Below are 27,517 nucleotides of genomic sequence, written 5' to 3'. Positions count from 1 at the left end.
TCTTTGTAAATTGAATTCGCTATTTGTTCCCCAAAAGTTGACCGACGTCCCAAAAATGTATCGAATTGAACACTGCAAGGACCTCATTAAAACCGTTCATAAGGACTCAAACTTGCTTGAAATGATCGCTACTGGTGACAAAATGTGGTGTTTTGAGTATGAACTAGAAACAAAGCGCCAGAGTGCTGAGTGGAAACCATCAGAAGAGGGGCATCCGAAAAAAAGTCGCTTGGAGAAGTCAAAAGTAAAAAATGCTGATTTCTTTCTACGATTCCAAGGGCATTATCCACAAAGAATTCGTTCCGCCTGGCCAAACGGTCAATGATGAGTTTTATCTGGAAGTTTTGAACCCATTGATAGCGAGAATTCGTCGCGTACGGCATGAATATCGTGACGACCGACCTTTCATCAAAGCACACTGTCATTCTTGGCACTATAACTCGGCTTCTAATGAAACAAATGTCATAAACAGTTGACACAATACTAATGAAGGTTGCCACTTTCGACAACAAAACGATACAATAGGTGGCGCCACTAGTTTCTTCTATTTTCGAAGAGTTGGGTTTTTCTTTTTGGATAGAGGGTGTAGTAATCTGTGAAATGAAACGTCATGCCTTATCTTAATGATTACGCCTTCTCTAGTTCTTCCAAATATTTCCATTCAACATGTGCACTATCGCGAACAAAACAGCAAAGTATCTCATAAAATGGAATTAGCGATTCCAGAATTTGAATATTTTTATTTAGTCATATTAACTTAGTTTATTCTATGGCCAGTATTATGTTATAACTGTAATCTCGTCCAAAGACGAATGCGCTTAAGAAAAAGTAATATAGTCTTGTTCTTTTAGTTCACCTTAGCGAATATGCCTGAGGATGTGATGGCAACAGCTGTCTAATTTAAATTCTATAAATTTCTATTGGTCCTTTGCAAACCATTAAGTTGGAAGACTTTTTCCGTACAGTTGCTTAAATAAACTCAACATGTTAGACACAATTTGTAAATTGTAACAGTCTTGCAGTTAACACTCCTCGATTGTGATTACCTTCGGATGATGTTAAATTAGTAAAACAGACTTATATTTCAAAATTAACAAAGCGTAGAAACTTATTTGCAAATAGTGTCAGGAAATTTAAGTTGTTAAAGAAAGTAATATTGTTTGTGACGAGCTAAGTTTCTTTTAATTTTTTTTTCATTCGGAAACCCCGCTATAGAGACCAAAAACATACATGAAGTGGCGTGACGAACTTCCATGATTCCATAGTTTAGTAATAAATACTTTTTTTAAATTGGACAGATTTTGGAATATTTTTCCACGTTTGGGACTCATATCAAAGTTTGTCTCAAACGAAAGTGGTTTTTCATTTAGCAAACAGACAAGCCAAAATGTACAGTGATAATCAGTGAAGCACATTATGATGCATAATAGAGCCACAAGTGGTTCATAGTTAGTCTAAATTAGCTGAATTTCGAGGCGGAAAAGCTATCTGACACATTGATTTAAGAGCAGTAAAATCAGAAATTTGAGTGGGAAGGTGCCTGATAAGTGAATCTGGAACTGAGGATCAACATGAGGCTCCTATTTACAACCAACTAAAGTCTAAGTCTACACGTAGCCTACTTTTTAGAATCAAACAGGAGATCTCACATCGTTTTAGAATATTAAATCCAACAGTGCTCCAAATATGGAAATTTTTTCAGCCACTTTAGGATTTCAATAAGCAAGTTGGTGGTCTCACACATCATCTGAATAGTGTATTACGGACTGATCATTTACCTGAAATTATTACCTCCAAAATTCCTTTAATTCTGATTTTTTTTTTTCAAAATCACTTCAAATGTATCTTTAACTTCTCATTGGGACAGCAACCATGAACATTTATCACTCATTGGGATATTATGGGTTTGTTAATTTCTATTTTGTGAGTTATTATGTTTTAAGTCTAAGTATCTATTGTGTGCAGGTCTGGTCTCCGTTGTGATTCTGATATATTGGAGAGAGTACAAAGGCGAGTGCTAAAATGATATCAGGATTGTGGAATACTGATTATGAAAAAGAGATTGAGAATTTGTGGACTGCAGACACTAGCAAACAGGAGAAAGAGGGAAGATATGATTGAGACTTACACACTTCTGAAAGGGTCATACAGGATTTCAATTAATGGAATTTTTCAATTTATGGAGGGTGGGGAAAGTACGAGAGGGCATCCTTGGAAGTTGAGAATGAAGGCCTCCAAGAAGGGTGTGAGGGCTAGATTTTTCTCTAATTGGGTGGTGCGTGATTGGAATTGATTGCCATTGGATGTTGTGAGTGCAAGCAGTGTGAATGAATTCAAGAATACGTATAATAGCCGGTGTGTGTAGTATGTGGCCTCCCTCGATGAGTCTCTGACTCCCTAGAGAGCTCTCTTAATAATAATAATAAAAAATATATTTAAGTATCAAATGTACATTCTGTTATAACTGCATGTTCTTTCTTACTGAACAAATTTTTCTCTAATAATATAAGATGATGCGAAATCTGGAGAAGATGATGCATCTTCTCCAGATTTTGCTGTATATGTACACAGTTGAATCTTCACTAAGTTAGTTGTTGATTAAATATTGGCTTCCTTTTCAGATTCTTAGAACCGGCACAAGATCCGGTCTGATCCGAGCTCGACTTCTAGGAGCAGCACAATCAAAGGGCAGTGTGATAACGTTCCTAGATGCCCACTGCGAATGCACCATTGGATGGCTGGAACCTTTACTAACGCGGATAGCTGAAGACAGGCAAGTAATGAGATGTTAACACTATGAATACTGGATTTTTATATCTACCCCGCACATAAAGGATGATTTGTAATCGTTGTTAAAGCTGGAAAAGTAACGTCGACAAATAGGGATAGAGGGGCTGGAAAACGAAGATGAGAACTGACCCAACTGATTGGTTGCCCGGATCGCGTATGGGCTGGTTGAACTGTTGCATGTCTTTATCCACCCGTTAGCGTCCACCGTACTAATTCGCCTTTCGTAGTAGTGGGCGGACTGACATGAAGCCGTTGACTATTTTCGTCATCAGGCCACGAATATTCGATTATATGCATGATGTCCTTACCATTTTCCCGATTTATTATTATTATAACACCTCCAAGAGTCCAGAGACTGATCGAGGGAGGGCACCTACTCTACAACTCTCCGTCTCCACCACTCCACCAACAGCAACTACCTTCATCTACACCAACGCCATCTACCACCGTGCACAACCACTAGTATTTTCACACACAATCATCCATGTCCATGGCGGGATTCGAGCCCACAACCTTTTGGCTGAAGAGCGGATACGCTACGCTAACCACTCGGCCAACCAGGCCGACTTTTTTTTTAATCTTAATTAAAAGATACGATTCGAGAAGGTTGTGTGAATTCAACAAAATCTTCTGGTGGAATTTCATGGTCCGGAACATCTTTATGTATTAATTAGTAATTTCTCCTGTAAAACGCTAACTGGGCAAAGTACTTAGTAAAATAATTTCGTTAAATACTTTCATGATGTTTTGAATTGATTTTTATATATATTTTGATAAAAACAAAGCCACTTTAATTTTTATTACTTCTAGAAAACATGTGATACTTAGAATTCTTTAATCGTGCGTTGGTCGCATTATTTAATTAAAACAATAAGTTGAAACTGTTTTTGCTACTTTTACATTCAACCAAATGCGATATGTAAATATGGCCCAGTTAATATTCTCAACGTGTGGATTGCCTTCCAAATTAGCGAGTGTCGACTTAATAATGGAACTAACATTCTGGTAAACCTTACCCTTTTTTAAAAAGATGTCACATAAGGAATTCTGGAAAAAAAAGGAGTACAAGTCGTATAAATATTGAAATGTTTCGGAGCTCTTGCTGAACTTCAGATATTTTCAATTTTTCTATGTTAATTTCAATTTTAATTGTTTTAACTTGACGGTTCTTCCCTATGCAAATTTTGGGGAATTTCTATTTCTGGGGTCTTAGTCTTTTTCACCACTCATTTTTATCCAATATATTGCCGTATTACGAACACGTTAGTATATAAAAATAAAATGAGAATCGTGAATTTTCATAAGTTTTCCGGCAGGTGGCGATGATGCACTTAACACATTCCGAACATGTATCATCTCTCATATCAGAGTAACAACGAAGTCTAATGCGATTTTTATGGTTGTTAAATGTCACTCAGAGTAACATCTATGGACAGATATCCCCGGTATATGGAGAGTGATGAAAGATGACCTTCCGTCGCAAGTGACCGTAGTAATGCTGAACTAAATCAGCTAAGAGTTGCCAGACGTTGTCATAAAAGCGCAAGCAAAGTATACTTTTTCAAATCACTTATTCTTGCTAAAAGTGACAAATATTTAGGCGTAAAAAATAATCGCGATAAAAACAAGAATTAATGAGAAATCTTGTTTAGCAACATGGCTGAAATTCTTACCAAAATTCCTGAGACTTCAAAGGTCTTCTTATAAAGTGATTACTTCTTTTCTGAAGATGCACAATTATATCCGAAGTGTATTATTAATTTACTATTATGAATACTGTTAAAAATTTAGAAAATAACTTGTATACTAGCGGACATAGTCCTTTATGAAGACTTTTCATGTGAAGGTGAGTTAGCCGTAAGGAGGCGTTTCATACTACAAAAACGAGCAAACCAGTTAACAAATTAATTACAGCTAATACTTCACCACCTCTTATCCTTAATTGCTTCGATGGTGATCCCAAACCATTTTTTTTTCTTTTTTCCCTGATAACACCAATATGGACGTTAGTACTGACCAGCATTTGATCTTGGAAAAACGTTGTTGCGTGAGCAACAGTGTCAACTAATTTATTGCTAACTCAGTGAGCAAGAGGGTGGGATCTTTCTTACATTTGCCATTGCGAACGTTTACGTTTCGCATTTAAAGTTAGTCGATTCCAGAAACTCGGCCAAAGCATTCCGAACGGTCACTCCTCTAGTCTAGGCCCGTTGAGTCATTGGATCAGTACTAACACTGTTTAGTCTTAACCTGATCACGGATTTCGAAATATGCCTAAATCATCATGATCATGATGATGAATGGTTTGAATTTATTTATTTATCTACATAGTTTTTTTTTTTATTATTATTAACGTGAGAATGAACTACAAGTTATCAGAACCATGAATGAAGTCACCATCGATGCTCCCATCTTTATTTAATCTTCATGACATCGCATTTGTAGAAGCACGTGCACCTCGGGTAGAAGTCTCGTGAATGAGAAGTGGATTGCACTGAGCAAAGCCATCATGATGGATGCGATTAACTGTAAGTGGACGAAATTGCAGATTTTTATGCGAGACACGAAATTGTAGGTTGGATACCTTTTATGCGAGACACGAAATTGTAGGTTGGATACCTTTTATGCGAGACAAATTTAAAAAATAAAAAGAGAAGAAACAAGGAAAAGGTATGAAAACCAAAACAAATTGAAAATCACTGCTTAATAAGTGGATATGACAAGCAGAAAAAAATAGGAAGAGTGTACCATATTTTACCGTATAGGTTTTCTGTTGTACTTTAAACACGTCTTGGCTATCTATCCCTCTCTCTCTGGTATTTTTCCTTTTGACGTTAGTTTACTCTATTGATTGATGGATTGTTACTTACACGCCATCTATCAAAGCGTTCAGATTTTGACAGCAACATAAAAAAAATAAATGGATTATTGAAAATGATAAGCAATTCCTCACAAGGAAATCTGTTGCATCGCCTTCAATATCTCCAGTTAAAAAAATACTAAAAACGAATCCAAAATGTTTAAAACAATAATGCAAAATAATCACTTATATCATCACACTACTGGGGGGGGGGGGAAAAGAATTATGATAAACACCTAGAACAAAAATAATATTAAAGCAACTGATATAACCACAAGAAAGAACATATTTTAAAACCCCAAAACCTCCATGTTTCATCGAATTGTAATAATTTGTTTTTTTTCTTTTAGGATATATAAGAAGATATGTCAGAGGTTTTGAAGAAATTCGAAGACAGAAGTGTGAGTCATCATCAAGATTTTCGTGTTGCAAGAAAAGCCCGCAACTGAGATTCACCAAACTTTGTGTGAGTCTTTAGGGGACTGTGCCCCAGGATATCCAACAGTTGCCATATGGGTCGCCAATTTTAAAACTGGGCACTTTAATCCAACAGATGCCCCCAGGTCAGGAAGACCTTTCACAGCGATCACACCTGAAAACCTTTATGCAGTGCTTGCCATGAACAATGATGATAGACGAATACCAGCCAGAAACACTGCAAAAACTCTGGGGTTATCCAGGGAATGAGTTGGAGCCATTATCCATCAACGTCCGGACATGCAGAAGCTTTCAGCAAAGTGAGTCCCCAAATGTTTGAATGACGACCAAAAGAGAAAACATGCGTTGTCATCTCAAAGGATTTGTTTGAAAGTGTATTGTCATCTCAAGTTTCATTTTGAGAAATCAGGTGCAAATGTTTGGCTCGTATTGTGACTATTGATGAAACATGGCTTCATTACTAGGACTCAGAGACCAAACAGTAGTTGGTGGAGTGGGGACACAAAGATTCTCCACGGCCAAAGAAGTTCCGAACGCAAAAGTCAGCAGGGAAGCTTCTCGCCAAGTACCTCAAAAAAGGATGAAACTGCTACAGCAGTAGTTTATTCAAGGGCTCTTAAGGAACTGAAGGAAAAACTCCGGGCAAAACTGCCTTACACACCCTTTCCTCCAGACCTAGTCCCACATGATTATTTCTTATTCCCAAATTTAAAGAAACAAAATTTACCACAGATGAAGTCATATCTGCAAGTGAGGACTGGTTTGTGTAACAAGAGAAAGGCGTTTTTCTTCGAGAACTGCAAATGATACAGTAGTGTTGTAACAAGTGTATAACACTTCGTGGAGAATATGTAGGATAATGCGTAAGTTACGTGGTTCTGCCTCAATTTCTTCATGGTGATTATCATAACTTTTCAGCACCCTCGCATATTACAATAGTGCTAAAAAAGGTAGCACATAAAAAGTAGTTTCTCGAAATTGTAATGCGAATAAAATATTTTAAGAAAACAATCGACACCTCACAACAGTCGATTGGAATGCACTAACAATTATGCTTGCATAATAAATCGGGCAAGGAAGCATCTACAAGAAAAAGTACATGATTTTAGATTGTAAGGCTGTAGTTGCTGATACCATCATGGATTTGTTTTGAGTGCAATGAAATCGTTAGGTTCTCCGTAGGTTGGCTTTATTTTAGACTTTTTTAGACTAAAAAAAGACTTTCAATTTCATACTTTCTTGGAGGGAGATACGTGATATTGTTGAATGATGGCAGTTCAATTTTTTTTTTTTAGCTAATATTTCGCATCCCATCTCGCAACCAACAACTGCGGATTATTCGGATCTCTGTAGAATGTTGCGTAAGGAGTCGTCAAAACAAACAGCATTACTATCAAACATCGGTTAGTGAAATTAAACTTGAAAGTCTATTGACTCACAAAAAATACACGAAAACATGCAAACAGAATTCAGTATATCACTTGTCGACCCGGTGAAGCTTTTTGTCTAGGATTGTTAGAAGACTGTCCAGGTTTTACTGCTGCCAAAATAGTTTGAGATTTCGTTGCTTATTAAAGAATTGGGTTGGCTATATTTCCTACAAGGAACACTCAAACTAGACCGCTGCTTGGACTCATTCGTGCTTGAATAGTTAGAAAAGACTCTGCACCATTTCATCGTGCTGAAAGTTTTTGAAAGGAAACTTTTTCGTTCTCACTAACAGCTTATCCTTCCCTCCACCTACTGGGGTAAAAGATTATCTACAGAGATAACATTAGTAAGCTTATTATCATGGCCCGGATCTTAAATCTGTTTCGGCATTTGATGAACAGAAGAATAATGAAAGACCCAAAGGAGAAATTGCGATGGCATGCTCGTATTACAGTTTTCCTTTTCCTCTACTCAGTACTGGTTTTTTCTCGATTTAATTTCCTGCATGTCACAGAAATGTACTACAGGAAGTAAAGGCATCCGAGGAAACTACAAACAACACTGCGGTCCTAAAATGTTGGGTTCTTATACTCGCATCTTTCTATTTGTATAAGCTTCATTACTGATCATGTAAAGGGTGAATAAGTTAACGTACATAAATCTGTACTCTTCGTACAGATTGAGCTGCTGCAACATTGACGTTAGCATGTTTCCATTTATTTATTTTTTTATTTATTTTTTATTTTTATTTATTTTTTATTTTTATTTATTTTTTATTTTTATTTATTTATTTTTATTTTTTTTTTTTGTATGTGACGTGGCTTAAATAAGCGCTGTTTGACGTGTTTTCCACTTGACTTATTTTTATATAGGAGTAGGGTGGTGTGTCCCATCATCGATGTTATCAGCGACAATAATTTCGAATATGTGGCCGCCTCGGACATGACGTGGGGTGGCTTTAACTGGAAGATGAACTTTCGCTGGTACCGTGTGCCTCAGCGGGAAGTTGACAGAAGAAACGGAGATCGAACTCTTCCTGTCAGGTAAAATAATTATGACGAACTGTCCTTTGAAATTATATTTGTGTCGCAGTCAATAACGCCCTTTCGTGTTCGTTTTTCATTGTTGTGAACTGGTTGTGAAGAATGGTGAGAAAGAGCGAACGAAATTCACATTATGTGTGTTGATAAATATTCTAGTCATGTGACATCAGTGGTAATTCTGAATTTTCAACAATTCGCAGAACTCCCACAATGGCTGGTGGACTGTTCGCTATTCATCGAGACTACTTCGAAAAGATCGGCAAATATGACGAAGGAATGGACATCTGGGGAGGTGAAAACTTAGAACTGTCTTTCAGGGTAAGTTTAAATAATTACTTTTATTATCCTTTGAATTTTTATATTTAATATGAACCAGTGGCGGCCAGTGAAAATTTTAAGTGGGAGTACTGCACATATACAAAATAAAAAAATAAAAATCTTTTTTTCGTAATCAGTAACCAATTTATTAATAAGTAAATCTACTTATTAAAAAATTGCTTTATTAAAAATATTTCATCCTCACCACGAACAAACACCAATAATAAAAGTTTCGTATCTCAGAAATAACGCGCGCAAGCATATGTTACACTGCCTAAACGAGCAGTGTCGGAATCACTTGTAACGTGCAATGAGAAGCGCAAACGAATATCGCCGAGTCTAGCTGCAATTGGCCGATAATTCTGACACTGCGTTAGATCGCAGTGCATTTAGTTCGTAATCTAAAGGTTAATCGAACAATTCCAATTATTAACTATTCAATCAATGTCCAAATATAAGCTGTAACCTTTAACATGTTGTATTGCATTTATATAATGTTGTAATCATCGTTATTATTTATAAACGCAAACAAAATTTAATTTTTTCATTTTTTCCTTGGGGGGGGGGGGTGCTGCAGTGTCGCAGTGTTTATGTACGAGCTGCCACTGATATGAACACAATTGCTGTAAGCTAAAATGTGTTGTAATTCCAAATACTCCTTTTCGCATGTCATAATTCGTGTACCACTTTTCAATTGCCTGCTATACTGTCATAATTCCTCAATAAAATTTTGTTTGTTGAAAATTAACATTTCAACAGATGCTTACGTATTCTCTTATTGAAAACAAATGCTGATAGGCAATAATTATAACATTCTACTAGAGAATGACACTGTTCACATAAATGGCGTTTTTTCGGTTTGTGCATAAATTGAAATGTACAAAAATGCAATCAAATCTGATTATTCAGGGACCTTAATAAGAAACTAAAGATATTATACACAAGAAACAAAACTACGAGTAGAGGCAAATAAATACATTTACTTCTTAATATTTATATGGAATGTAATTACATTTTATCGCTCATTTTGGGTTAATGCAAACATTTCCCTCCGTTTTCTTATGTTTAGCTCTGAGATACGAATGAATACGGTGTTGACTACCGAAGCGTAGGAATATAAATATTCAAATTAAGTAATTAATTATTCAAAAGTAGAAGGATTAATCTAATTAATATTCAGATGTGCCTATCATTAGGACCAGTTTCGCAATTTCCGGCATGTGAAAAATAACTTTATGCATATAATTGACTTTATAATTTAATTTCCAAAAATAAACTATTCATTTAATTTGGCTCGTCGTATTCCCTGCTAAATGAAGGTATTTTTTCAGAAAGGATCACTAAGGAAGGCCTTTAGTAAATTCCTTTTAAGAAAATGTCAAATATTTATATATATACAAAACGGCGCACTACAGTAAAACGTAATAATCATTTGCCGCTCATATGGTACACAGTAATTAGTAATTTATAATATAGTTGTATTCTTAAGAGTAGTCTGTAAGTGTGAAAATACACTTTTTTCCCTAAATTAACTTTTCTTTATTTATTACGAAATAAAAGTTAAGCAGAAAAAAGAGAATGAATTCGTTTGTGTTTGTCTTGTTATAACACAAACCGTCATCATAATGATAAACTACAATATATTGAAGCAATTGTTTCTTTACAGCTAGTTTTAACTCGTCTGCGCTGAATTATCGCTTATTTTAACATCGTTCATCGACGTCATTTATACCATACTGCCACCTGGTGTACTTCAGCAGAATGATGATCTGTTTTTGTAATGAACACGGAAGCAAATTGTTCCATACGTCATAGTCAGCTGACAAAGGAATCGTCTGCTGACTACTCATACAATACCGTACTGTATATATTGCAATTAAAATGCCATGAGAGCATAATGCCACATCACAAAAAAATAACTAAATATTCCAAGTTTTTACTTTGTGTTATTCCATACAAATACTACTTTTAAATTTGATTGTTAGTAGCTTCTTAAGAATTTATAAATAATGTTTCATAGCAAGAGAGGGGCATCGCAAAGAACTACTAATCATACGTTGGTTGGCCTGCATTTTCCTGCACTAGTGTTCAAACTTTCTTTGCATACGTCACTATCGCTGACACATTAGCTCTCATGCTGCATCTGTTTTACAAAACTTCTGCCAAGTACTTGAAAAATGAACAATTTTCATCATAAATTCTGTGGAAAGATATTGTTCCTTCGCCACGTCCATCTGTTAGTCTAAAATGCAAGGATAAATAAACACGACGTGATATCGAACCACAAAATGAAATTGTTTTGGGGTATTCCGGACGGAGCCAAGAATGAATAACTTAGAAGGGTTTGATTTAAAAAAAAAAAAAAAATTAACAGTTTTTATCGGTACATTTTTGAGATATCGATCATTTTAACTCCTTAAGTTTTTATTAGTTACCACTTTGAAAACTGCAATTTTCATAAAACATAAAGCTAATTTTCCGATGTGTACTAATAAACAACTCATCCCATGAAACGCATTGATTACCCTATTGTCCAAATGGATTCGCCTTCTTCTGACATGCGTAGAAGTGTCGGGGAGGGGCCTTGCATTCGTGGTCGTGCAGTATGTGGCAAACGGGTGCATCGCCAGGTGTGAGACCAACTGTCTGTTTATTGGAGGCCTGAAGTGGCTTGAAAGTTCCATGTTTGGTCTCTAGTGAATAAATAAAAATTTTTGAAATTAAATAAATAAAAATAGAAAAAAATCCGTAGCCATCCATGGTACTAAATGCCATAAGCTTGCCTTTTATGAGTGGAAGTCACATTAAGAAAAAAAAAAAGTGTGTGAAAGTAAACTTAATATAAATTATCTTTTAGAATACTTTAGTCTTAATTAAAAAGTACATCGCTTAAAATTGGTCATCAAGAAGCATCGCATTTTAAACTAATGCAAAACTGTGCTCTCTCACACACACAAAGTTAATCTAAAGATTTCAAAAATTCTTTATTCTTAAAAACTTAATGGATTTTGTTAATGGGCCATTTGTTGGTAATTAATCGCGAGAGTTATTTTTACAGTCAAGTTGGAGGTTGTTTTTTAAAACGACGGAAGTCTGCCACAAGAACAACTTGTCGACTTTCAGACGTCTTCATCACTAAAATTCGACTCGGAGAAAAGCAAACCGGGAAAATTTATGACCCCGTAGTGTCAGCTAAGAAAATTATCCGCCAACAAACTGCTCTCCGCTGAGAAAAGCTTGTAATAAGATCATTTGGGAGAATGAATGCGAACTTTATTAATTTTTTTCCCCAGGACTTTAAGAAGAAAGTAAAAAAAAAAAAAGTAATTTTTCATAATAACAGGAAGGACTTTGTTTGTAGTCAACTTAAAATGGTGGTTACATAAAGTGTTTTTAAATAATTAGAAATGTCTCTTTTTAAAATGTTTATTCGACGTAGGAATTTATTTTTCATTTACACTGCACGTTCAAGAAACGTTGCCGCGAATGAAAATAAAACATTGACTAAATTTAAAACAATAAAAAAATGGTTTTAATGCCGTATTTACTTTGATTTTGCAGATATGGATGTGTGGAGGAACTTTAGAGATTGTGCCCTGTTCCCACGTAGGTCACGTGTTTCGCAAATCCACTCCGTACACTTTTCCCGGAGGGACAAGTAAAATTGTCAATCACAACAACGCCCGATTAGCCGAAGTTTGGTTAGACGAATGGAAGGATTTCTTTTATGCCATCAACCCAGGTAGATGCTTTTGACGTTTCTACATTAAAACCACCACTTATCCCATAAAAAAATCGAAATAATAAAAACACAATACAGCTAACGAATTGTTAAAATCATTGGAATTAGCTAATATAACTAGTAGTTGTTTAATGACTATGCTCTTAGTAAAAAGCTCATGGAAATTAATCCGCGAAGACTTAAACCTTTCTCTCTTCTAGTAGCGAAAAAAGTAGATCCTGGAGACTTAACAGGAAGGAAAAAGCTACGTCATGACCTTCACTGCAAATCATTCCGATGGTACTTAGAAACAATCTATCCCGAATCCCAGATGCCTTTGGATTATTACCATCTCGGTGAGGTAAGCCCCCGCATTTTAGACGTCCGTATAGTAACGACGGGTCTGAAGTTTTAATAACTTTTTTTAATTATTTTTTTTAAATTTTTCTTTACAGATTTTATAAAGAATACCTTGGAGATTAACTATGGAAAAATTCATGACCGAACAGCGAACACAAATTGTGAAATTTGACTATCAAAACCAAGGATCTGACCCAATCCAAAACAATTCTGACCCAAAGAGCATATTGAATCACCAAGTGATTCAATGATTTGATGTTTGATTGGTCGTTTGAGGAACAGGGTTCAGTAAGCGACCTTCCACGAACAGGCAGACTGCGCCCTGTTAGGAACGAAGCCACAGTTGAGCGTAATCGGACCTTACTTTCTCGAAGACCACGTTGGGAACCCTGTCAATGTTACAGGAGATGAACATCGGTCTATGATCGAAACGTTCTTACTCCCAGAAGTTCAAGATAAACGTGACACGTGATTCCAACAGGACGGAGCGACAGCACGTGCCACAATCCAACTGCTCAGGCAAATTTTGAGGGAAGAATAATTTCCCTCGGTTGCGACATAAGCTGGCCATCGCGTTCTTCAGATCTGTCGAGTCCTGATTTCTTCCTATGGGGGCTATCTGAAAGAAAAAGTTTATGTTAACAAGCCTCAGACACTCCAATAGCTGAAGAACAATATTCGGGGCACTGGGACTTGAAACACTAAGAGGTGTCATGAAAAACTCCTTAGAAAGGGCACACATGTGCGAAGCTGATAATGGACGCCATTTACAAGATTTGATTTTTCCCATCTAGTGTAAATTTATTTCCTGTATATAATGCTATGGTATTGTAAATTTAAAATAAAAAATAAAGGAATTATTAAATATTGAAACCCCTTTGTGACTTTTGGCCCACCCTGTATTTGCATAATACAAGAAGAAAATATGCAGTATTTTCTTCTTCATACTGCAAGAAAATATTGCATATTTGATGAAAAGTTAGATAGGACTAAACGGCCTCGCCTACTCCCTATACGAGAATAAAAGGCGTTAGTTGAATTTTTATTTTTTTTTATCTATCTCAGATGTGCCACATTTGAGATAGATAAAAAAAAAATCAACTAACGCCTTTTATTCCCGTATAGGGAGTAAGCGAGGCCGTTTAGCTCTAATGTAACTTTTTTGGAGACTGAGTGGACAGTTCAATCTCCACTGGTACCCAATCAGAGATTGGGTACCAGTGGAGATGGCCCAAGGCTATCACTAATTAAGCGGCACTCAGTGAAGAGAGATGGCTCAACAAGTGCTGCCATCTCTAGGTTCTTAACCCTAACACAATATATTTTATGTCTGAAACAATGTGGGTTCTACAGTCGATTTTCTTGAGTTTACGGGACGAAAAACCCGCTTGCCCGTGCCAGAGATCGACTAACTCGGGAACCGGTCGGAAAAAGGCTTAGAAAAATTTCCTCTAGTCGCCGACTAGATTCGAAAGCAAGTCTTTCTTCGTGCGGTCAAGCGCTGTGGTGTGCAGACGCCACATCCATTGAGCTAATTCTGTTATTGAGGCCTGAACACCAATAACAGAATTTCACTTTTCTTTTCAAATCTTTATTATTTTTTCTAAGATAATCGTATGAGATAAGTTTTCGACAATAAAACTAAACTATGGTCTTGAGTGCGATTGGTCCTAATTATTTTTTATTCGTGTGGGGTTCCCCCAATTCCTCGACCACCCCTTAGGACTAGTTGAGCCCTCCTAATGAGGGATTAGGTATGTATTTTTTCGACTGTAGCAGCGTGTGTTCACGGAGTCGGTTTGCCTATTCGGAGGGACGAAAAACCCGAGTTTCCGGGAGGAAAAACCCTCTACCTTCGTATGAGAGACTAGCTAACTCACCTTTAATCGAAAGAAACCAGATAAAGGTTCCTCACTGACGGGAATCGAACCCAAAGGGCTTCGTCTATACCGACTGAGGCTCTTGGTTCGAATTATTGGTAATACTCTATCAGCCTTCAAAAAAAAAAATAAATAAAAATAAATAAATAATAATAAACTTTTCTGTTTAGACTGATTAGCGGATATTTTAAATCCGTATAGCATTTTTTCTAGCATTTTCTATTTTAAGGACTACAATGGGACAACATGTCGAAAATATGTATTGCAGTAACTCCGACTTATTGAAATTTAATAATCTTTGGGAGTAAAACGACAAAAAAATTGCTTACGGGGGGGGGTTCAATTTTGGTTATAGCAATCAGTTCATGTTTATTGTAAAAATACGACAAAATTCAAACTGATATTAATAATTCCGCCCTTTTTTTTTTTTTTTTTTTTTTTTTTTTTTTTTTTTTTGTTAAAAATTTTAGTTGATCTCAAGCAGGCCATCTATTGCGAAAACAAATTACGTAAAACGAAATTTTATGCGTGGAATACATAACCAGAAACAAGTCGGTGGTGTTTCATTGAACGAATCATCAACCCTCTAAAGTAGTATGCACACATCGAATGAGGTTTTAAAATTCAACAAAATAATTAAGATTCTGTTTGATCACCTATTTAGGTTATCTGCATCTTATCGAAAACGATGAAAATATATTTAACAATAAAGCAACCTGGTTAGCGTATCCGCTCTCCAGCCAAAAGGCTGCGGGTTCGAATCCCGCCGTGGACATATGGATGTTTGTGATTGTCTGTGAGAGCTGTAGAGTAGGTGCCCTCGATGAGGCTTTGAACTCCCTCGAGGTGTCACGTAATAATAATTTATTGAATACTAGTGGCCTAGGCTGTTGCTCGTTGCTCTAATTACTTGCACCCTCCCTAAGAGTATTCCTTTCCATTCCTTCCTATGTTCAGAAGTAAATTATCCTCCCCCCTTCTTCTGAATAATGAAGTACTGAAGACGTTCATACCTTACTAATATTCAACTTTACAATACCTAACTAGTTTTGTCCCCTGTTTCGATTTAAAACCCTAGTATTTCCTCCTTATATCCGTCGACGTTCAAATTATAATTTAAGCCAACTATAAGGTCTGAGTATTCTATCGAAGTACTATTTAAATTGTCCGATGCTACCTTAGATTAGACTTAAAGAACTCATCAAGGAACTTTCTTAGGAAATCGATGCTAAGTAGTTTCCCTTCCCTTGATATCCAGTAAGCAATCTAGCATTTTTTGGAGGGTTGTGATTTTAAAACTAGAAAGCGCAAGGAGTTCGTTTGATGATAGATCTAGCGGGGAGGGAGGTGAAGGTCTTCCTCATATGATGCCAGGAAATGTGTTCGTAAGGAAACTCTAGAAAGACACGTGATTGCCTTTCCAAAGCGGATTTTACAGGCCGATCTGAGGAAGGACGTGTGTCCGAAAAGAGATCCATACCTGCTTTCATCGAGATAACCCGTCCACTTCTTTCCTTCTACTCTCCTAAAATCCCAATCTACACTTAGTTAACAAATAGACTCAAACACGATTGCTTGTTTATGATGGGGGGGGGGGGGGCTAAGTGGTGATTATGTTTGAATTGTTTACGGTTAAACTACTAAGCGTACAATGATCATTTTCCTATAAAATTACCGTATTATTCGTACATGCATTAATATTACCGAAGTGTGTTGGATGTAACTGAACGAGACTTTTTCTTATTTCCAGATAAAAAATGAGGTGGCCTCCAAGTGCCTAGACACGTATGGTCGCAAAAACGGAGAAAATGTGGCGGTCAATCACTGTCACGGAATGGGTGGGAATCAAGTGAGTATTTTGCATCAGAACTGTTACGCTACTGTTTGAAGTTATTTTGTTAACTGTAAAACAACATTTTAGCGGTTTAGAGATATAAACTACGCGATTCAAAGTACTTAAAGCGACACGTTTTCTTCGCTGGCATTCATGGTGTCGTTCCTCCTAAGGTTTTCCTCAATTAGAGGAAAACTCTTCCATTTAGGATATTGCCAGGAAAGTTTTCCTCAAGTGGAGGAAATCCTGACAAAACTAAGAATATTTTTATTGCATTTTCAGTAGGAGAATACGTTTAACTTCGGCTAACAAAGGTCATTTATTACATTTAAACATTTTGGTGTAATTAGAAATTCGAAAAACGTACACAAAACCTAAATATAAACATCTTTCATTAATGTAGAAATCAATGTTAACTTTCGGTGTTAACTTACAAAAAGATTTTCTGTATACGAGTAGAGCATTCAACTTGCTTTAGTATTTGTTTAAATAATCTTAATTGAGATCTGCACTGACATTCTCCAAAATGTTTTGGTTCTTTTAGGTATTTGCTTACACAAAAAGACGTCAAATCATGTCTGATGACAACTGTCTAGACGTGTCTTCCCCCAGAGGACCAGTGAAGCTTGTTAGGTGTCATGGTATGGGAGGGAATCAACTCTGGGTCTACAATGCAGATGTAAGAACTACTTTTCCTTTTTCATAATAATAAACTTGTAATAAAATTATTACAAGTCGTTCTCAATGATTTTACTTAAAATTTTTTTTTGCAACAAAAACTGTTTGTAGTTTATTAAGATGAATACTTGAACGGATAAAGGCAGAGGGACGTGTCCATTGTGACCAATCCACAGATCAGTTACCTTTCCGCTGTCAGTGCCCAGCTAGGGCACTGACAATGACATTTTATCCGGGCTCGGGAACCGACATATGGCTGGGACGTATTCATGACTGTAATCCATGTGTGTTCACGGTCCCGGTTTTTCCTGTTCTGGGGGACGAAAAACCCGAGTTTCCGGGTGAAAAAACCCTACTTCCGTATGAGACCGGCTAACTCACCTGGGTTCGATTCGACGAAAAGTCTTTCCGACCAAAGGGCCTCTTCTAAACTGACTGAGTTATGAAGGCTCTTTACAGACTATAAAAAACTTAAGTTTGAATTGTCCCTGCCATTTTCATTTATCATCTTTGTGTTCAAGACTGGAGTTAGATTAACTTTTCCAGATGCGTATAAAACCCAGAGTGTTTTTGTTAATGGTCTGACGCTTTTGAGTTCACTCCACCAAACAAATTACGGACATAAAAATTCGTGCCATAATAGGATTCGAACTTACAATAGTCAGATTAACAATACTCATGCTGGTCCCTTTCACACTGAGGTTGCCTCGTTTCAGACGTTTTAATTTTATCCGCTTATTTAAAAGGTGGAGTGAACTGCTCATTTATTTTTTTGGATTTTTCCGTATTTATTAAGATATGCAATTCCCGCAAATGCTGCATTTCTGAATTATAGAAACAAAAATGAGGAGACAATTTCAGTTTAGGTGGAAGAAGGTGTATACTTGTAGAATTTCTGGTTGTAGAAACTCCTGAACATAATCAAAGTTGTATATGAGAATGAATGCTAAGACATCAGTACGGCTCTAACTTAGTCACTGGCAAAGAAGTTCAAGTTGAAGGAACATTTGAGAGGACGTGGCTTCCTCTGATAAGCTGGAACCCTTCACGGTAGATCCATTGCACTCAATCTCCATTCTTTCAGTGATAGACTCGTAAAACTAACCGAATGTTGGCTGAAATGCGTCAACTGCAGATCTAATTGTGTTGAGAGGCGGTTAACCCTGGATAATTAATATTTATATTTCTCTACGATCCGCATTTAATATGAAGATGCAGGGGAAAATGTCACAGAGGTGTTGGAGGTGCTTAAAACTAAATTCCGAAATAGTTGATAGATGGAGCAAAACTCACACTATGCTAATATCATGATGAATGATCTTCGAATGTTGCCTGTAAGAAAGACTTGCGTCGATGATGGAAAGGATCTTTATAAGAATTTTCAACTGATTTATCAGGTCCAGTAGAAAGGTAGAGTTCGCCTCTCTCACACACGCTGGCAAGTCTTCCCCAGTGCCTTTTTTAATGGATGCAGTAACAGAGGAGTGCCCAAAGAACTGCATTAAATGCCTGTAATCTAAACGGTAGCGGAGTTCCCCGCCCCCACTTTTCCTTATTAGCTCACTCACTCCAAGTAGCCTTTCTCTCTTACAGTGATGTACTTAAAATATTGTAATTCTCTAAACATTTTGTATTGTAATAAATCTTCTTTTGGTGTGAAAACAAACAGGTTTTTACAGTAAATGAGTTTACTTAAGCAACCATTCATATTTTTATCTTTCAAATAATTATTTTAATAAGTTAAACAACACGATTAATGCTACTATTATTTATCGACAATAGACGGGATTAGTTTTCTAGTTTGTTAGGGAAAATAATCCTACAATGGTTTGCCGCATTTACCACACACACACACACACACACAAACACACACACAATATGAAATACTTTACTGAGTCCACGTGCAGACATTTCAAAGAGGATTGGAGTATTTAATCCGCTTAGAGATGTTTGGCATTTTTGTATAATGCCTTTTCAGCTGGTATTATCTTGCCTAACACACAGAGATGGCGGAGTTTTTTTTGTTTTTCGAGGTGTTCAAAAGAACTCCCCTCCCCCTTAAAACTAGGGGGTCATCCGCACCAGTGAACATACACATACTTAACAGAAATAATACATTAGCCTGTTATCCTTAACTGTTTCTCCTGATTGTGATGATTCTGTTGTAATATACGTGGGCTGTTCAATAAGTAATAAGACTAATTTTACTGTGGCGAAACCACTCATCACAATATTAATTTCTGTGGAATAAAGAAACGTTGCTGTCTGTATTAACAAAAGAGGTTGATAGATGGCGTATACGGGCTGATGTGCCAGAGTGTCACGTGACTAAACGCAAGTACTCATCGGCACGCCTACGAGGTGCAACCAATCTTCGAAATGGAAGCGTCCTTGGAACAGCGATATGCGATTAAATTTTGTGTGTGCGTTTGCAAAAATCGGCATCGGACACTTTTAACATGATACGCGAAGCTTTCCACGATGAAGCAATGTCGAGGGCAAGTGTTTTTCACTGGCATAAAACTTTTAAGGAAGGAAGGTAAAATGTGGAAGATCTTGAACGTGAGGGAAGACCTTCAACGTCCATCACAGAGACAATGATCAACACAGCAGCGATTATCATCAAGCACGTCAAAAGGAAGCGTCCATTGCTGAAGAATGGCTTCTTATTGCACCACGATAATGCAAGGCCACATATTGCTGGTTGTGTAGTGGACGTTTTGCAGAAGAACAACACAGATATCCTACCACACCCTCCATATAGTCCTGATCTCGCACCGTGCGATTTCTGGCTGTTTCCTCAGCTGAAGAAACCACTAAGAGGCCGCCATTTCGAAAGCAACAAAGCATGTATAAAAGCTGCGGAGGCGGTTTTGAAAGAACTCTCAAAAAATGGACTCTCACCTGTGTCTAATAAGTGGACGCAACGTTGGGACAAATGCATCTCGTCTCACAGTAGTTACTTCGAAAAAGACCATGTAAATGATGACGATTAAAGGTAATCTGTTTTCTGTATAAATACAGTCTTATTACTTATTGAACAGCCTACGTATAATCAAATCATACTGCGACAGATCGCTACTAATTGCTTACTAACCATGCAAAACCCTCGCCACTAAATTCACTAATTTCGCCACTTCAGTAACAAGTTTTGAAATGCTACAGCTTATGAAGTGGGGGGGGGGAGCGCTAACTATTGGAAAAGAGAGATTTTATGAGTGGAAGAAGCCTCAGCATTGTGATTAATACTTTTCCGCTATTCAAAAGAATGAACAATTTTGTCAATAATGAGTCATTCTTGATATCCATTTTTTCTGTAATTAAATAAATATTATAAAATGCTATCTACTTTTTTTGCAACGCAAGTGAATTAAATTCCTTTTTGTTATTCCAGGACAAAATCATCAAGCATGCAAGTACCGGCAAGTGCCTCGACAAACCCGATGAACGAGATCAGACACTTCCCGTTTTGCGAGACTGTGATGGCAGAATGTCTCAAAGATGGATTATGAAGGGCAAGTTTAAGTGGCAAGTCTCTTAAAGCATAATAGCAAAATAACTTTTCCCCTTGAACTTGGAGTAGGAATTAAGTTCCAGAGCTCTACGCCTGTAGCTACAACACTGCTGAAAGTGTGAAAGGAGAACGAGAAACTGATGAAGATTAACTTAAAGATGTTTGCTACAGCCACCCAGGAGTGTAAGACGTGTTAAACCCTACCGCGACAGACCAAAAAATTTTCTGTAGAACGTGACCCGTCTTGAGCACGTGCCAACATAAAAATGTTTTTATTAAACGATTATGTACTCTTGATATAGTGGAAGATGATGCATGCCCATTTATTTTTTCATAAAAAAGAAAGGTGTTGACACTAACGAAGATGTGTGCGAAACCACGTTTGGATTTGGAAACTTATTCCTCAAGAAATGATAGGACAATGTTTTATTAGTGATTTTAGACTTACTCATTTATTTATTATATTTTTTACCAAAGAGGCTGTTAAAAATCAGCAAACAAAGTAGTTCTCTTATACGCAAATCGTTTGAATTTATTATTTTTTTTGTAGTACGAAGTGTACAAACTTCTAAGTGTACAGTGACGCCATCTAACGACACCGTTGTAAGTTATAATTTCAGATGGAGATACTTGATCAAATGGAGGAAAGCATGACCATAGAAATATATTCTACAATTTTAGCGTTCCTAGGGAAGAGGAATATTTCAATTAGGAGAATAGCACGTAAGGCCACCTGGGTGGAACGCCGAGTTAAATTTCATTGTAGATGGACACCTGGTTGGATTCCTTCTAGAACAACATTCCTGCTTTTAGTGCCTTTTATAAACTATCAGGAGCTCTCATGAATGTATTCCTATTACGTCAAGAGTGCGCCTAATCTATAGCGAAATTTTACTTCATACTGATGTGACCCGTTTTGCCATGTCGCGAATACGTAACATTCCACTGTTGGCTCTGTTGTTGTTTGTTGTGGCGTGCAGTTTATATAACAGCCAAGAGATTTGAAAACTTACGTTTTTGTTATCAAATGAATTGTTGATTATTTACGTAATTGTCGTTGAATATTATTTTAAACTATTTCTTCTGTGATTGCTGAAAACTAATTAGTTTTTTATGCCCAAATTGCGCTAAGCAATGCCAAAGGAGTAAATTATTTTAATTTTATTTATTCTTAATTTCACAACTTCTACAGTTTTTAAAATGGAAAAAAAAACGTGAAAAAAATTACATCAAACTGTGCCAACCTTTTATATGAAAGTGTTTGTACAATCACTAGCTTTCTCAGAAGTAATAAAAAAATTTAAAAAAAAAGCAGCAACGACTGTGTCTGATTTCTTTTATATTTTAGCCTGAACTATTCAAATTAATAGTTCTCTGTCTTTATTATTATTATTATTATTGTCCGCGCGGTTAGCCTAGTGGCTGTGCGCTTCGCAACCATATGCCTGGGGAAGGAGTGTCCCCGGTTTGATTCCCGTCCCCTCCCTGAGGAGCTGAAGGATCTTCCTCAGCCATAGCCAAGTTAGCCGGTCTTGGGCGTGGCCAGCTGAGTTTTTCACCCCAGTTTATCTGGGGTTTTTCATCCCGCAAGCAGGCAAACCGGCCCCGTGAACACACGGATCTACAGCCATAAATACTTAACCCCCCCATGAGGGGACTCAACTCGCGCCAATAGGGACGGGGGAGAAAAGGGTGTTAACTCCATATGAATAAATTATTATTATTATTACGGGCAACCCCAAGGTGTCCTTAGACTCATCGAGGGAGGTCCTAAACATCATGTCAAGAACTATCCAACATTTGCGCAGTATCTATCATACTTTGCTTTGAACTCATTCACAGTCATGGCACCCACAACAGACTCTAGTAACCTATTCCACTCATTCACCACTCTCCAAGCAAAAAACCTAGTTCTGACACACTTGCTAACTACACCTTTACCCAGTTTCCAAGGATGGTCCCGAGTTATGCCACCACTAGACCTGTTCTGAAAATTTTCCTGTGAATTAATCTTGTAAAAACCCCTCAGTAATTTGTATGCCTCAATCATATCACCCCTTTTCCGCCTATCAACCAATTTCGGTAACCAACAAACCTTCAGCCTGTTCTCATAATGTTCATTCCATAGACTTGTTACCATCTTGGTCACTCGCCTCCCGATCCTCTCCTCTCATCATCAAGAAACCCTGGCGGCCACATCTGTGCACAGTAGTCAAGATGGGGTCTTATCAAGGCTCGATAAAGAGGAACAATAACCTGCTTGTCTCGTCAAAGTATTCTTCAGTAACTTGATGAGCTGCTTTAGACACTTTTGCTATGTGCTCCCTAAACTTTAACTCCCTATCCACCAACACTCCCAAGTCTCTGGTTTTTAATTTCCTGGCGTACAGTTCCATCAATGTGGTATACAGCTGGTAATGTTTTCACCCCAAAATGCATAACCTTGCACTTTGCCACATTAAACTGCCATCTATTCTCCTTTGCCCAGTCTGTCAATCTATCCAAATCATCCTGCAAAATTTTGACTAATATATTAACTATTGCTCTACCCAACTTTGTATCTTCAGTAAACAACTGAACTTGTATTGAATGAATCCCATTTTTAATTTGTACATTTTATAACTTTCTCTCATTGTAGCCATTCACATAAAAGCTAACAGTTTCCGTAGCCCAGTTTGTACTTCAGTAGACCACATTGTAATGTGCCAACTTACAATGTAAGTTGGCACATTATAAATTGCAAAAACACGAAAGGCAGTTATTATTCGTTTTGACAGCTAGTTTTTTTTTTCTTCAGTATATTGTGAACTGGTTTTTGCAGTTTATTGCATTATTAATATTTATTTCGATCAGTCGAAAGAGCGAAATAGATCAATGACATATGCGGAAGGCTCCATAAAATATTTATTAGTCAAGTGATTCTTATCAGCTGCTTAGCAAGTTTAACCAACTCCCAGGAGCATACACACGCTCGTTCCTGCCTGCCTCTATTTTCTATGTCGTAGTATTATAATCGTGAACTTGTCTGACTACTGAGTGGAATGAAAATCAAGATTTCCATCCATAAATTAATTTTTAAAAAATAGTTAAATAGCCATTGTCCATTTTGTAGCCATGTTTCACCTGTAAAATTCAACATCGCACATCTTTTTATGTGAATCCTCCAAAAATGGTAGTGGTTTCATACCAGAAACTATGCCTACTGGCTGTAAACCCTGAATAGTTGTGGTGTTAAATTATTTCCAAACATTTCTTAGTCAACCCGGATGCCATGACCCAACGGGGGGGGGGGGAGGGCGAAACAGTCAAGGACGAAATAATTTATATTATACAGTAAAAATCAATCATTTCAAATACTTCTTGGGTATTCTGCAATTGAGCAGGTTCTTCTCTTAGTAGCAAAAACTTTTCTTCCGCTCTCTTCTGTCTGAGCCTTCTCTTTGAAGGTTGTGCACCTGTTTACATTCAGCATGTCATCAAGCATATTCAAATACTTATGAATAGTGAAAATACTGGGAGATTTATGCAGCCATTTTACAATTCTGTCAAATGTCTATTCCGTTTATAGATCTGTGGCGTGTGACTATTCTTTCGAATATTTCTGCTGGCTTCATCTATTCCAGCTAGCACACAATCAAGGACGAAACCGTGTATACTTTTTTCCTGGACATTCTTTGTGGATGGAGCAAGGAACATAATTAGCAATTTTCCGTAAGCCTAAAAATACCTCCGTAGTTATCTCGCTTCCTGGATGGATAAGGAACTTTATTTTTATTGTTTTCATAATTTTACTGTGGGGAGTTTTATTTACAACCTGACTCTCTTACAGTAATACTGCCTTTTTAAGAGAAATACGATAGTATAATTTTTTATTGGTCTTACGTAATTTACTGAAATAACGAGCCAAAAGGCTTCATTTCGGAGATGCAAAATTATATAAATCAAGTGAATATTAAATGCAGCATTATTTCAAAGCTGAATACAGAAACTATAAAAGTTTCGTACGAAATTTGACCACAGTGCTTACGGGAATACACTCGCCAGAATTTACAAGTTGCCGTAGCTGGCACTTATAGGAGAACATGATCGCTGCCCAAGCTTTACGCACCGGCCGAGAGTTCGCTTACGAAAAATACATCTCTCTGACACTTCGAGTCTGTTAGTAATTGAATGAGAGTGTTTGCTCTTGTAAGGTTTCAGCCTGGTTTCTGAAGAGAACCAACAAGTTCGAAACAGCTGTCAAGGCAGTGAAACCTTCTCAAAATGGACTAATAGGAGGCAAATATATGGACGCTTGGGCAGCGATCATGTTATCCTATACGGCAACTCGTAAATGCGGGCGAATGTATTCTCGTAAGCTCGGGTCAAATTTCGTACGAAACTGTTATAGTTTCTGTATTCGGCTTTGAAATAATGCCGGTTTATTATATTTTTTTTTTTCTAAAATGGGTGACCACTTTGCAGCGTGCGATAAATTTTCAGTACATTCGTTATATAAATATATACTGTGCTGTACTTGAGATAAACAATACCAGAAAAGAGCAACACTTAATGGCTGAGCTGACACCACTATTAGTCGCTCACTGGCTGACTAATAGTGGCAAGTTAAACAAAAAAAAAAATGCCTTTGGTTCGAAGGATCTTCAAATCCTATCTGAAACGCGAAGAATCTTCCAAAGAGCCTTTTAACTAAAAGTAAACCAGTCTCACACGGAGCTGGCATGGTTTTTAATTCCACAAAAGAGACAAACCAGCCTGAGAGCACAGCAAACATAATGCACAGTGTTTCGGTCATAATGTCATAATTCGGATGAAACCAGTTGAGTTTAAGGAAAGCTCAGGTTTAGGATTGCTACTTCCATTTGATGGTTAATAAATCCAACTGTTTGTTGAAAGATGCCTAAAAATAAGATTAAGACAATTACGGTAGGCAATTTATATTCTTATTTAATCCTTTATTAAGAGTAAGCGAAGCATTATGCACGTGAAAAATCTTCACGACTGGTCTACTTGTGTGTGTGTGTGTGTGTGTGTGTGTGTATTGTTGTGTCGTACATCCTGGCTCTTGAATCCGCCATCTTGTTGGAACGTTATTCTTATTTAAATTATCCATTTGTTTCTTAATTGTTGGTTGATTACTGATCCAAATATAGAGAAATTTATATTATCCTGCGCCACTCTATATTCAGATTAGTCTATATATAATATAGTGGAATTAATCATTAACTAACATTAGCAATCTCACTTTTCTACAGGCCGAGGTTAATATTATTATTCAAGGCTTCCGCAAGGTCCGATAAACTTTATGAGCGGTGCAATGAAAGAGAATCAGGCAAACACCAAATTGAAATCAATAAAACAAAACATTTAATGCAGGGTTATATAACATGTACATTTAATTATAACTTTGAAAACAAGAAAATGCAAATCAGCTTAGTCCAAATACTCCTAACAAACATAAAACATTAGGCATCGCACATTCAGCTGTCAATTCTATATTCATCCGAATAATTGAAGACGGTCCACACAGTTCAATGTTACAGAATCTCACAGTAATTATTCTTAAAGTAGTATTCTCTAATTCTCTCTTAGTCAACTAACACTTAATTTAATTATGACGCAGTTATCACTTCAAAGGGGAAACACTTTAAAGCTCCATACTTCGGCTATTTTTAGTAGAATGCCACAGTTAATGTTAAGATATATCAGGCGGAGCTACCTCTTATATCTTCACGCTGAAATATAAAAAAATGGACTGCTCTTACCGGGTTACGTCCTTTGCACATTGGATTCACTATAGGCACACTTAAAAAAAGAAATCTTCACTATGATAACTGAAATGTTAAACATAGAGCTCATAATTCATGACGCACTCGTATTAGGTGATCTACTTATTCCTTATTAATTACTATGCATTAAATTCAGCCTTGCACTGTTCTTCAAAACAACTGGCATTCGTCGTAATTTTAGAATTATATAGAAATATTCCGAATTGCCTATTAATTTCCCGGTCCTTTCATAATCTATTTACGGCAATTCCAAATCCCCATTTCTGCCACCCCCCCCTTACTTCTCTCCTTGCTGTCCATAAGCATTCTTCCCTGTTTTCCTTCGTTCTCCAATTAAATACGTTCATTCTTCCCGCCGAAATCTGGTTCTAGCTCGTTCAGCTTATATCAACTTCTTCTTCCTTCGAATACCGTATCTCACGCTCCATGCACGCGCTATTTAAAATTAACTCTGTGTCCTTGACAACAGCCAATCAAATCCAATCAGAAGAATTACATAAAATTACTTTCTCTTTCAGTAATGATAAATTAAAAAAAACATCACAGTTCACATTCGTTACATTAAACATATATATGTATATATAGTTTCTTACAATATTATTATAGGAATAAATTAAATAAATTGAATGACATTTTTATACAGAGTCTTTTTATTACTATTACATTACTTAAGATTATATTATTAAATGGTAATAAACAAAATTCAAGGCAATTATATGAATAACACACTATAAGCAAGAGATAAACAATAAATAACATTTACAAGTCTTGCCTGTGACAAGGAGGATTATGTTAGATTCTGAAAGAAGTATTAACAATTTTCATTTCTCTTCATTTAGAATCCAATAACATATGTGTGTG

General features: G+C 36.7%; 1 protein-coding gene across 4 annotated transcripts in view; it reads left to right on the top strand.

Moving 5' to 3' along the window:
- Nucleotides 1–22,146, top strand: part of LOC150094520 (polypeptide N-acetylgalactosaminyltransferase 13-like) — a 220,397-nt gene extending 198,251 nt beyond the window's left edge. For 3 of the 4 annotated variants that reach the window (XM_090412335.1, XM_090412333.1, XM_090412334.1), the window contains exons 7-14: nt 2,622–2,773; nt 8,392–8,562; nt 8,763–8,880; nt 12,442–12,622; nt 12,823–12,962; nt 16,592–16,690; nt 17,220–17,354; nt 20,748–22,146. In XM_090412335.1, coding sequence (XP_090268461.1) covers nt 2,622–2,773; nt 8,392–8,562; nt 8,763–8,880; nt 12,442–12,622; nt 12,823–12,962; nt 16,592–16,690; nt 17,220–17,354; nt 20,748–20,894 — 1,143 coding nt within the window. In that variant the 3' untranslated portion in view covers nt 20,895–22,146. The remainder of the gene's footprint in view (nt 1–2,621; nt 2,774–8,391; nt 8,563–8,762; nt 8,881–12,441; nt 12,623–12,822; nt 12,963–16,591; nt 16,691–17,219; nt 17,355–20,747) is intronic. The other variant, XM_090412336.1, reaches the window with a different exon arrangement.
- The last annotated feature ends 5,371 nt before the right edge of the window (nt 22,147–27,517 follow it).

This window comes from Typopeltis vanoorti, chromosome 22 (genome assembly GCF_054136105.1).
Source record: "Typopeltis vanoorti isolate ZY-2024b chromosome 22, IOZ_Tvanoo_1.0, whole genome shotgun sequence".
Taxonomy (NCBI): domain Eukaryota; kingdom Metazoa; phylum Arthropoda; class Arachnida; order Uropygi; family Thelyphonidae; genus Typopeltis; species Typopeltis vanoorti.
This window is presented reverse-complemented; position numbering and strand designations above follow the sequence as displayed.